We start from the raw sequence: 12,557 nt of genomic DNA, 5'->3' as shown, positions 1-12,557 counted from the left end.
GGAGGAAGGACCCAGTGTTCAACAATTGGTTTTTGAAATAAATAGCTAACTGGGTAGACTCATACTGCATACCTACATCAAAATAACTATCAGTTATATCAAAGATTTAAATGTGAAAAATGAAACTGTAAAAATAGTAGAAGAAAAGATAAGTTGATTCGCATAACAATTCTACAAGGAATGCAGGATTTGAACCCAAACTTGACTCCTAGTTCACAGGCACATGGGGGTGCGGGGTGGGAGTCTAAGAGACATTCCATTTTAGGAACATGTAAAAGCTCTTGTAACCTGTATGCTGTAGGTCAGAGGCCCAGTATGGGTCTCCCTGAGCTAAGATCAAGGTGTCCACCGGGGCTATGGAAGGACACTCAGTGGCAGAGACCTTCCCAGGAGGCCCTCTGGCCAAGGACACCTTACCTGTTGGGCTTGTGGCCCAGGCTTTCCAGCAGATGTGCCTGGTCCAGGTCCCGCGGGTAGCCATGTATCACCCACCCTCTCTGAATGCAGTCCTGTTGGTTCAGGCGCTTGGTCAAGACCTTCAAGATGATGTTGTCAGGGACTGGAGAGAAAGGAGGACAAGTGATCACTCCACTGCTCTAGGCACCTGTCCTGGCTAAACAGAGAATGTCAGGGAGGGTCCTCTGGTTTAGTGGCCCGTGGGCTTGCTACCTTTATTTGAACACAGAGTGAACTGGTGAAGGGTCAGGTTTAGGTGGAGCCACTTGGAACCACATGGAGAAGGCTGTGGATGCCCATTTTCCATGTTCCTCCACGACCCAAAGAAGGAGTAACATGGCTGCCTGAGATTGGAAAAGCATTGGAGCACTGGGTGACCTTGACCTTTCCCTGATCTTGACAAGGTACCATCCCCAGCTACAGCCAGGGTAGTGCCCACCATCTAGTGATATATGGGCAGTTATTTTTCCCCTCAAGGATCTGGTTTTTGTATCAAAAGACTTTTCACATAAATACACCAAGCCCCAGCTGAAGTCTTCATTTTACCCAATCGGTACCGCATTAGTTCTCCCAGTGCTCTCTGCTAGTTACAATCCACCAGCAATGGTCACTCCCTTTCTTCCCCTAATTGGCCCCTCTTTGATGTTTAGAACTAAATCTCTCTCAAGAACATCAGCTCTAGTTATAACCAGAGACTGAAATAAAGTCATACGGAAAATGAAATATTGAGAGAAGCCTCTTGTTTACATTACCACAATTGACATTTCTCTGAAATTTATACCTCTCTTCCCAGACTTATTAAATATCATATGTTGCTAATGTACTGCGTTCTAGCAATTTGCACTGCATTTCCTGCACTTTGCACTCATTTTCCCAGAAATACTTGGTAAATATTACAATTGTTTGCTATGATTGCGGGCCCCAAGGTGAGGTGGTTTGCTAGAGTTACAGCGACAGAGCACTTCACAGCCTCTTTAGAGGTTCACAGCTTCCCTCCTATGAACTGTCTGTGGGTCAGGCAAGTCACCCTAATGCCTACATTTGAAATCTTTAGACAGGCTGCCCAGGCTGATACCCAGGTGAATGTAAAGGTGAGAGACACAGAAAAATCAGTAACAGCTGCTTTCCACCATGGCGGTGACTTGCTGGGTTATTGCCTTTGTAATCAACTTGTTGCCATTGAGTCGATCCCGGCTCATAGCGACACTATAGGACAGAGTAAAACTGCCCCCTAGGGTTTCGAAGGCTGTAATCTTTATTTGAAGCAGACTGTCACATCTTTCTGGCTGATGGGTTTCAACTGCCAATCTTTCGATTAATAGCCGAGCACTTAACCACTGTGCCACTAGGGCTCCTTTGCACTAAAGAACCATAAACCTTATTCTAAGGAATTTACATTTTCCTGAATTTGTTTTCTCACATCTTTCACCTTTCTTTCCTGGTCTTTGGGAAAGAGCAGAAAGGGGTTTTTGCTCTAACAAGAGCATCTGGCTATCTACATCCTAGTGTGGTGAGTAGCATCTGGGGTCTTAAAAACTTACAAATGGCCATCTAAGATACAACTACTGGTCCCTGGAGCACAAGAAAGAAAAGAAAACCAGATACAAAGAAGAAACTACTCTACAGGACTAACAGCCTACATGAACTACGTCTTCATCTATCCTAAGACCAGAACTAGATGGTGTCCAGCTACCAGTACCAACCGTTCTGACCAGGAGCACAATAGATGGTCCCAGATAGGATGGGAGAAAAATATAGACCAAAACTCAAATTCTTAAAAAAAAAAAAAGGCCAGACTTACTGGACTGGTAGAGACTAGAGGAACCCCTGAGATACCCTTTAACCTTGGAACTGAAACCACTCCTGGACGTCAGCTTTCAGCTAAATAACAGATTGGCTCATAAAGTAAACAATATCACCCATGATTACTGTGCTCCTTTAAAAAATCATCTATACAAGACCAAATGGTCAACATTTACCCTACAGCAAAGACGAGAAGGTAATGGGGACAGGGAAACTAGATTAATGGAAATGGAACAACCAGAATGGAAATAATGAGAACATTGATACATTGCGAAAAAATGTAACCAATGTCATGGAACAATAGGTATTAAAAAAAAAAAACAAAAAAACACCAAACTCGTGGCCGTCGAGTCGATTCCAATTCATAGTGATCTTATAGGACAGAGGAGAACTGCTCCATAGAGTTTCCAAGGAGCTCCTGGTGAATTCGAACTGCCGACGTTTTGGTTACCAGCCATAGCACTTAACCACTATGCCACCAGGGTTTCCGAACAACATGTATAGAAATTATTAAATGGCAACCTAATCTGCTGTATAAACTTTCACCAAAAACACAGTATTATTTAAAAAAAAAGTATCTGGCTATCTAACCTGAATCAGAAGTTAACACATCTATTCCTGTTTCTTCTACTGTTTAAAAGCCTTCACTGGTTCCCCAGTGCTCTGAGGATAAAGAGTAGGCTTTGCCTCATGACTGACAGGGCCCTGCAAGGTCTGGATCCTGCCTCTTTCCTAAGTGAATCTCCCCCATCTCTTCATCTCCCTTCCCTACAGAACATCCTTCCCTCACACTTTGCCTTGGGCAAGCCTTTGGACTCAGCCTTTGGACCAATGCCCACAGTTCGCTTCTCAGGGAAGGCTTGGAGCCTGGTCTCCAGCCCAGATTAGCATCTGGACTTCTTCTCCTTCTTAGTATTTGACACTCTTGTTAGTAACTCTGAGTAATTATTTTTAAAAAATATTGCAGTAAAATATGTATAAAAATATTTGCCATTTTACACTTCCTTAGAAAGCTAGAAATAGAACTACCATATGATCCACCAATCCCACTCATTGCAATATATCCTAGAGAAATAAGATCCTTCACATGAATAGATACATGCACACGCATGTTCATGTTCACTGCAGCAGTGTTTACAACAGCAAAAAGATGGAAACACCCTAGGTGCCCATCAACGGATGCATGGATAAACAAATCATTCTATATTCGCACAATGGAATACTATACAACAATAAAGAACAACAATGAATCCATGAAAAATCTTATAATATGGAGGAACCTGGAAGGCATTATGCTGAATGAAATTAGCCACTCAGAAAAGGACAAATATTGTATGAGACCACTATTATAAGAACTTAAGAAAAGGTTTACATTCCCAAAGCCAACTCTTCAGACAGGGATTGGATTGGACTATAAGACAGAAAATGGTACTGGTGAGGAGTGGGTTCCTTGGATCAAGCAGACACATGAAACTATGGGTGTAGCTCCTGTCTGGAGGGGAGATATGAAGGCCGGGGGGCATAGAAGCTGGCTGAATGGACATGGAAACACAGGATGGAGAGAAGGAACATGCTGTCTCACTAGGGGGAGTACAACTAGGAGTAACAAGGTGTATATAAGGTTTTGTATGAGAGACTGACTTGATTTGTAAACTTTCACTTAAAGCACAATAAAAATATTAAAAAAAGAAAAGAAGAAAACATTCTCTGATGGTTACGAGGGTTGGGGGGGAAGGGAGGGAGAGAGGTATTCACTAATTAGATAGTAGACAAGAATTATTTTAGGTAAAGGGAAGGACAACACACAATACAGGGGAAGTCAGCACAACTGGACTAATCAAAAAGCTAAGAAGTTTCCTGAATACAACCAAACACTTCAAGGAAGAGTGGCAGGGGTGGGGGCCTAGGGGCCATGGTTTCAGGAGCAACTAGGTCAACTGATATAACAAAGTGTATTAAGAAAACGTTTTGCATACCACTTTGGTGAGTGGCATCTGGGGTCTTAAAAGCTAGTGAATGGCCATCTAAGATGTATCAATTGGTCTCAACCCACCTGGAGCAAAGGAAAAGGAAAAACAACAAAGTCACAAGGAAAATATGAGCCCAAGATAAAGAAAACCAAACCAAAACCATACTCATTGCCATCGAGTCAATGCTGACTCATAGCGACCCTATAGGACAGAGTAGAGCTGCCCCATAGAGTTTCCAAGGAGTGCCTGGTGGATTCAAACTGCCGACCTTTTGGTTAGCAGCCATAGCACTTAACCACTACGCCACTTAAAGAAAGGTCCACATAAACCAGAGACTCCATTAGGCTGAGACCGGAAGAACTAGATGGTGCCCAGCTTACTACCAACGACTGCCCTGACAGGGAACAGGACAGAGAATCCCTAATGGAGCAGGAGAAAAGTGGGATGCAGACCTCAAATTCTAGTAAAAAGACCAGACTTAATGGTGTGATTGAGGCTGGAGGTACCCCAGAGGTCATGGTCCCAGACTCTCTGTCACCCCAAACTAAAACTATTCTCGAAGCCAACTCTTCAGACAAAGATTAGACTGGACTGTAAGATATAAAATGATACTGGTGAGGAGTGTGCTTCTTGACTCAAATAGACACGTGAGACTATGTGGGCAGTTTCTGTCTGGAAGTGAGATGAGAAAGCAGAGGAAGACAGGAGCTGGTTGAATGGACACAGGAAATACAGGGCGGAGAGAAGGAGTGTGCTGTCACATTGTAGGGAGAGCAACTAGGGTCACATAACAATGTGTGTATAAGCTTTTGTATGAGAAACTGACTGGAATTGTAAACTTTCACTTAAAGTGCAGTAAAAAAAAAATTTGCCATTTTAACAAGTTTTAAGTGCAAAATTCAGTAGTAGCATTAATTATATTCACCATGTTATGTAGCCATCACCACTATCCATTTCCAAATGTTTCTCATCACCTTAAAAAGAAACTTAGTGCCCCTTAAGCAATAACTCTCCATTTCCTCCCTTCCCCCAGCCCATGGTAACCACTAATAAACCTTTGTCTCAATGTGTTTGCCTATTCTAAATATTTCATATAAGTGGGATCATACAATCTTTGTCCTTTTGTGTCTGACTAACTTCACTCAGCGTAATGTTTTCAAGGCTGATTCATGTTGTAGCCTGTATTAGCACGTCATTTCTCTTTATGGCTGAACAATATCCCATTGTAAGGATACACCACATTTAATTTATCCATCTGCTGATGGACATTTGAGTTGTCTCCACCTTTTGGCTATTAGGAATAATGCTGCGATGAACATTGGTGCATAAGGATCTATTTGAGTTCCTGCTTTCAATTCTTTTGTCTGGGTAATTCTTTGTTTAATGCCTGCCTCTCACTAGAGACTGTGGATCCCATGAAGACAAAAGATGGTGTCTATCTCATTATTTCATTTTTCAGTGTCCAACTTGGTGCCTGGTGCATAGTAGGTATACAATGAATAATCAAGGAGCCTCCCCTTTTCAAAAATTTCCCTGCAACTAAGACAAACATGTTTAAACCACTTTACCAACTTTGGAGAGGGCAAGTGGGTGGAAAGGAAAGAACATGGGCTTGGGGCTCTCACAGATCTAGGGTCTCATCTCAGCCTTGCCCTTATGAGCTGACTGATGTTTCCCTGACCTTGACAAGGTACCATCCCCATATGCAACCAGGGTAGTTCCCTGGCTGTGAGTAAGGTCAGCCTCAGAGAGTCTAAACTTCCTCATCTGCAAAGGGGATAACAATACCTATCGTGACAGGGTTAGCACTGTATATGAAGTTCCAGGCATGTCGCAGACACTCAAAGATGGTGACTATTATTTTTTAATTCAGAAGGTATGTGTAGGGAAACAATGCTTCATGAATAGTTTCAGGCTTCCACACAGGGATTTCCAAACAAAGATTGCTGGCATCTGAGTTAAAGGATGATTAACTGGCAAACAAGTCTTGGAAGTTAAGGTTATTTGTTTACATTGCAGGGTTTATAAACCTAGTGACCTTCTCCTGGAGAGGATTTGTTTACATTCTACAGCAAAGGTCAGTCTATCTCTCCAGAAGGGAGAAGGGGCAGCATTGCCAGCTGTCCTATATAAGCTCCAAGATTCATAATTCTGGGGTTCCTCTCTTGTGACACAGACCCCTGTATACATAGAGTTCAATAATGATAATGTTCAGTAATTTCTACATACTGTCGGATCACCTTTCTTTGGAATGGCCACAAATATTAATCTCTTCCATACTGAGCAATTTCATTAATATCACACACAAGTAAAACTTTGCTGAAGATAATTCAAAAACGGTTGCAGCAGGACATTGATAGAGAAGTGTGAAAGCTTTAAGCTGGATTCAGAAGAGGGTGTGGAACGAGGGATATCTTTGATGGTGTCAGATGGATCTCGGCTAAAAGCAGAGGATATCAGGAAGAGAATATCTGTGTTTTATTGACTATGCAAAGGCATTCAACTGGGTAAATCATAACAAATTATGGATAACATTGTGAAGAATGGGAATTCCAGAACACTATTGTGCCATGCAGAACCTGTACATAGACCAAAAGGCAGTCATTAGAACAGAACAAGGGGATGCTGCATGGCTTAAAATCAGGAAAGGTGTGCGTTAGGGCTGCATCCTTTCACTATATTTATTCAATCTGTATACTAAGCAAATAGTCTGAGAACCTGGACTATATGAATAAGAACGAAGCATCAGGATTGGAGGAAGATTCACTAACAATCATCAATATGTAAATGACACAACCTTGCTTGCTGAAAGTGAAGAGGACTTGAAGCACTTATCAATAAAGATCAAAGCCTTCAGTAGGGATTATACCTCAATATAAAGAAAACAAAAATCCTTACAACTGAACCAATAAATAACATCATGATAAACAGAGAAAATATTGAAATTGTCAAGGATTTCATTTTACTTGGATCCACAATGAATGCTCATCAAAGCAGCAGTCAAGAAATCAAATGACGTATTGCATTGGGCAAATCTGATGCAAAAGACCTCTTTAAAGTGTTAAAAAGCAAAGATGTCACTTTGAGGACTGAGGTGCGCCTGACCGAAGCCATGGTATTTTCAATCGCCTTATATGCATGCAAAAGCTGGACAGTGAATAAAGAAGGCTGTTATGGATTGAACGGTGTCCCCCCAAAATATGTGTTGTAAATCCTAACCTCTATGCTTGTGGTTAGAATACCATTTGGGAATGGGTTGTTTTTGTTAACAAGACAGAATTAGTGTAAGGTGTGTTTTAAGTCAATCTCTTTTGAGATACAAAAGAGATTAAACAAACAAGAAGCAGAGATGGGTTAAGATAGGTGTCAAGACACATGGAGATCTCCAAGGAAGCAGCTAGCAGAAGGTGAAGAGACAAGGACCTTCCTCCAGAGCCTTCTCCTAGAGCCAGCACTCTGAATTCAGACTTCTAGCCTCCTAAACTGTGAGAAAATAAATTTCTGTTTTAAACCCATCCACTTGTGGTATTTCTGCACTAGATAACTAAGACAGAATTTGGTCCCAGAGGCGCAGGGTGCTGCTCTAACAGATATCTAAAACGTAGAAGCAGTTTGGGAATTGGGTAGAGGCTGGAAGAGTTTTTAGGTACCTAGTAGTAAAAGCCTAGATTATCGTGAGGGGATCATTGGTAGAATTATGGACATCAAAGGCAATTCTCGTGAAGGTTCACAAGGAAGTGAGGAGAGCTATAGAGAAAGTCTCCGTCATCTCAGAGAACACGTATGGCACCAGCAACAGGATGTTGCTAGAAGTATGGGTGTTAAATGCGCTTCTGGGGAGGCTTTAAAAGAAGATGAGGAACATGTGATTGGACAGCGGAGAAAGGGTGATTGCTTCTTCTGCAGCGGCACACAACTTGTCTGGCTGATGAAACTTTGAAGGAAGATCTTCAAGGGGCTCCATGGTTTCTCCTTGCCTCTTACAGTAAAACGTGAAAGAGATAGACTTAAAAATGAACTGTGCAAAATGAAAATAGAGCTTAAAGATTTGGAAAATTCCATTGTACAAACTAAGGACACGTGTCCTAGAATGTTCACCAAGGATGTGGCTACGCAATCTTTTGTTAAAGAAATGAAGTCTTTGATGGATCTAACCAACTACCACAGCAGAAAATCCATCATCTTAAACTGAAGGAGACAGAGAAAGAATGAAAGGAAAGAATGCTGTCTGCCTCTTGGAATTCTACAGGCAGGAAACAGGTCAAAGGAGCTACATTTGTTGTCCTCCAAGAAAAGAAAAGGACCACACCTGGGGCAGCTTGGAGATCAGCAGAACTGTTGGAAGGAGCAGAGTCTTCTCGGTTTCAGAGGGTGAGGTCGCAGCCTCCTAGGTGTCAAAGAGTCAGATCTTTGCCAACTTGGTTCCAGAGTGTGGGTCTGCCATTAAGGTGTGCCAGGAAGATGGGGCTGCCATTCAAAAATGAGGGGTGGGGCTGCTATGCCCAAGGGGCAGAAGAACGGGGCTTGCAGGACCCCAGACAGTGGGGTCACCACTCAGATTGACAAGGAGAATACAGCTGTCCAAAGTTGAGGGAACAGAGTTGCTGCCCCAGCAGCCATGGAAGGCAAGCTGGAGCCCAGGGCCAAGGGGTCTCTACCCAGAATCCAGAGAACATGGCCAACACCCAGAGTCTGAAGGGCAGGGCCATTGTCCAGATGGTCTCAGAGAACAGAGGATAACTGTCAAGACTTGAGACTAATGTAAATTGTTCTGCTGGGTTTTGGACTTGTTTGGTGCCCGTTATCCCTTTTTTCCCTCCAATTTATCCCATTTGTAATAGAAATGTCTACCTTGTGTCTGTTCTACCATTGTCCTTTGGAAGCAGATAACCTGTAATCTGGATTTCACAGGTTCACAGATGAAGAGGAATTTTGTCCCTGAATGGAATACGCCTAAAGTTTCACCAATATTTGACTTAGGGGATTCAGAAGATGAGACTTTGGACTTGGAATAGATTTAAGACTTTTGGGATGATGTGATGGGTAAATGTGTTTTGCATGTGGCAAGGACATGAATTTTGGGGGGCCTTTAAGGTAGTATATATAAGGGCAGTGGGTTTTTGTAAGGGTGGAATGCTATAGATTAAATTGTGTCCCCCAAAAATATGTATTATAAATCCTAACCTCTATGCCTGTGGTTATAATCCCATTTAGGAATGGGTTGTCTTTGTTATGTTAATGAGACAGTATTAGTGTAGAATCCCCTTGCTATCAAATCAATTCCAACTCATACTGACCCTGTAAGACAGAGTAGAACTGCCCTAGAGGGTTTCCAAAAAGTGGCTGCTGGATTCAAACTGCTGACCTTTATGTTTAGCAGACATAGCTCTTAACCACTGAGCACCAGGGCTCCAATATTAGTGTAGAGTTTGCCTGAAGTCAATCTCTTTTGAATACAAAAGAGATTAAACAAGCAAGAGAAAGAAGCAAAGATGGGGTAAGATAGATGCCAAGACACATGCAGATCTCCAAGGAAGCTGGAAGCAGAAGCTGAACAAACAAGGACCCCTTCCAGAGCCAACAGAGAGGGAAAGCCTTCCCCTAGAGCCAGCACTTTGAATTCAGACTTCTAGCCTCATAAACTGTGAGAAAATAAATTTGTTTTAAAGCCATCCACTTGTGGCATATCTGTTATACCGGCAGTAGATAACTAAGACAAAGACCAAATAATTGATACCTTTGAATTATGGTGTTGGCAAAGAATATTGACTATACCATGGACTTCCAGAAGAATAAACAAATCTGGCTTGAAAGAAGTACAGCCAGAATGTTCCTTAGAAGTGAGGATGGGGAGACTTCATCTTAAGTACTTTGAATGTGCTACCAGGAGGGACTAGACCCTGACTCAATAGCGCCTAACAACAACATGCATACATAGAGTATATCTGGCTGTCACTGCGTCACCCTGTGTGGGACTGGGGCATGGAGATCCAGTGCTAAGATCACTATGTGGGTAAATAATTAGCCTGTTCTCTGATCTCATGTGCTTCCCCTCAGGGTAAATACGTAAATATAAAACCTTAACAATGTGGGTTAAGAACCTGCCATAGAGCTTTCCAATCCAGGTCTACTTCTAAATATTTATGAATATTTTCACCTAAATAAGAAACTAATGTAGAAGTAAGCCTTTCCCAATGATTCATGCAATGAATAATTACTGAACATCCGTCCTGTGCCAGGCTCTGTGTTTGATGCTGGGATACATGGCAAGCAAGACTGCCAAGGGTTCTGTCCTCTTGAAGTTTATATCCTAGCAGGGGAGACAAACAATACACAGGTAAACAACCATTTCACAGAGGCATAAATACTATGAAGAAAATAAACCAAAAGATAGTGTGGGGGAGGCTGCTGGTGTGATTGGGTCCAGGATGGTCCCTGAGGAGGTCACATTTGACTGAGATCTGAATGGTGGGTCCAACCTACAAAGTGTTCCAGGCAGAGAGAGCAATAGCAAAGGCCCTGAGACTGAAATGAACTTAGCTTTTCAAGGAACAGAAAGATGGCCAGTATGACTGGAGCAGAGTGGTGGAATGGAAGGGCAGTGGAAAGTGAGAGTGGAAAGGTCCCGACAAACCTTCTGGAAGGAGTGAGACTTCAACCACACACAGGCCATCTTGGAAATGATCATACATTGGCCCTCAGTGCATATTTATTCAATGGACATATGGGAGTTCATCTCAGAATCCTGAACCAGAAAGCCTGGGAACATACACTTGGCCACATTTGCAAATTGAAAGCTCATTTTGTGAGGTTAGTCAGTGGAGTCCCCACTTGGAGTCTCTAAAGACTAAAGCCAACCCACTCCCAAGGATGTGGCTAATCTACAGCCATTTTCAAAGTAGCCACTACAGAATTGAGGGCTCCTACAGGCAGGGATGGACTCATCTGTAAAGCCGGCAAAGAGCTCAGACTGAGCACTCTTGAATAAGAATTAACTGCTAAAAGCTTTAGCTTTCTACATTTTAAAACCATTTTTTTGTTGGCCCCACAAGCCCAGTACCCTTCAAGTCCTTGAGAATCCTGATTACCTGAGATACACTACAAGCAAACTTCCAGCAGATGCCCCTGTGGGAGAGAAAGGTTGGCTGTGGATAAAGGGCTCCTAGGCATCCCTGTTCTAATTCCAGTTCCACTTCAACCAGCTTTGAGACGCTGAACTTGAGTCTCTCCATCTATAAAATGGGAAGATGGGCAGACTGAACTCTAAAGGAGGAGTTACAGGAGGATTATTAATCCTGGCGCTTTTACTAGAGTTCCTTAGAATAAAACCCAGAAAACCTTACTCTTAAACAAATTCCTTTCTTTGAGCAAGTATGAGCTGAGATTCCTGTGGTCCCGTGGCCTCCACTTGCCAGCAGTGGACCCTCCCTGAACCTCAGTGTCCTCCTCTGAGATACTTGCCTCACTGGCTGTTGTGGGGCCTAGAGATGACTCGCAGAAGATGCCATACCCATAAGAGGTATTCTGAAGGGATGTGTAGGTATTTTAATTTTAACTCTTTCTAAAAGCGTATCTGGATTCCCATATGGGCAACTGCAATGAAGCCATGGACAAGAACATGTGATGCTTATATTACAAACATGAAGTTCAACATCTGAGCTTGGATCTGACTTTAGGAGCATGCAGTAGGTTTGAAATAAGCTTGCCCTTGTGGGAGCTGGTACAGATCCATTGAGTGATTAGCTTGCTGACCAGCAATACTCTGGGGCTCATTAAAGCATCAGTTGTTTGGGGGCGAGGACTGGATTGGCCAATATTTTCTGATCTGTTTCGCCAATAATCAGGTCCTGATTAGAAACTAAGCTGTACCCAGTAAAATCTGATGGGCTGAACCGCAGCCTTCTGGGGCAATAGTGGGCTGCTCATGAGGCCTAGAGCCATGGTGATTCAGAGTGGAAGGGCCTGGAGGACCATCTCATCAACTTCCCTCATCTCAAAGTTGGCAAACCAAGGCCAGAGGAGGTTATGGCTTAAGTGAACTGCACATGGTCAACCAGCCAGTTGGAGGTAGGGCTGGGACAGAACATTGATTCCCTACCCAGAACGCTCCCCGCTTTTCTGTGGCCTCATTGCCCAGCGGCCCGGAAGCACTTGCACCCCTTGCCTCAGCCACTTAAATACCAACACAGGAAAGTTTCTCAGCTGGGGAGAAGTCTGATTTGAGGGAGGAATGGAAAACCAAAAAGAAACACAAAGAGTTGGGGGTTCTTGCCCGTCAGTTGGCAAGATTAAAACTCATTGCTGTCAGTCAATTCTGACTCATGGAGA

The 12,557-nt window shown here is 42.9% G+C and overlaps 1 protein-coding gene across 1 annotated transcript in view; it reads right to left on the bottom strand.

Moving 5' to 3' along the window:
- AK8 (adenylate kinase 8) overlaps window positions 1-12,557 on the bottom strand; it is a 218,719-nt gene that overhangs the window by 92,133 nt on the left and 114,029 nt on the right. Inside the window, exon 11 of the mRNA XM_003407485.4 lies at window positions 418-559. Within this exon, the coding sequence (XP_003407533.2) occupies window positions 418-559 (142 nt within the window). The remainder of the gene's footprint in view (window positions 1-417; window positions 560-12,557) is intronic.

Source organism: Loxodonta africana, chromosome 9, assembly GCF_030014295.1.
Source record: "Loxodonta africana isolate mLoxAfr1 chromosome 9, mLoxAfr1.hap2, whole genome shotgun sequence".
Lineage (NCBI taxonomy): Eukaryota > Metazoa > Chordata > Mammalia > Proboscidea > Elephantidae > Loxodonta > Loxodonta africana.
This window is presented reverse-complemented; position numbering and strand designations above follow the sequence as displayed.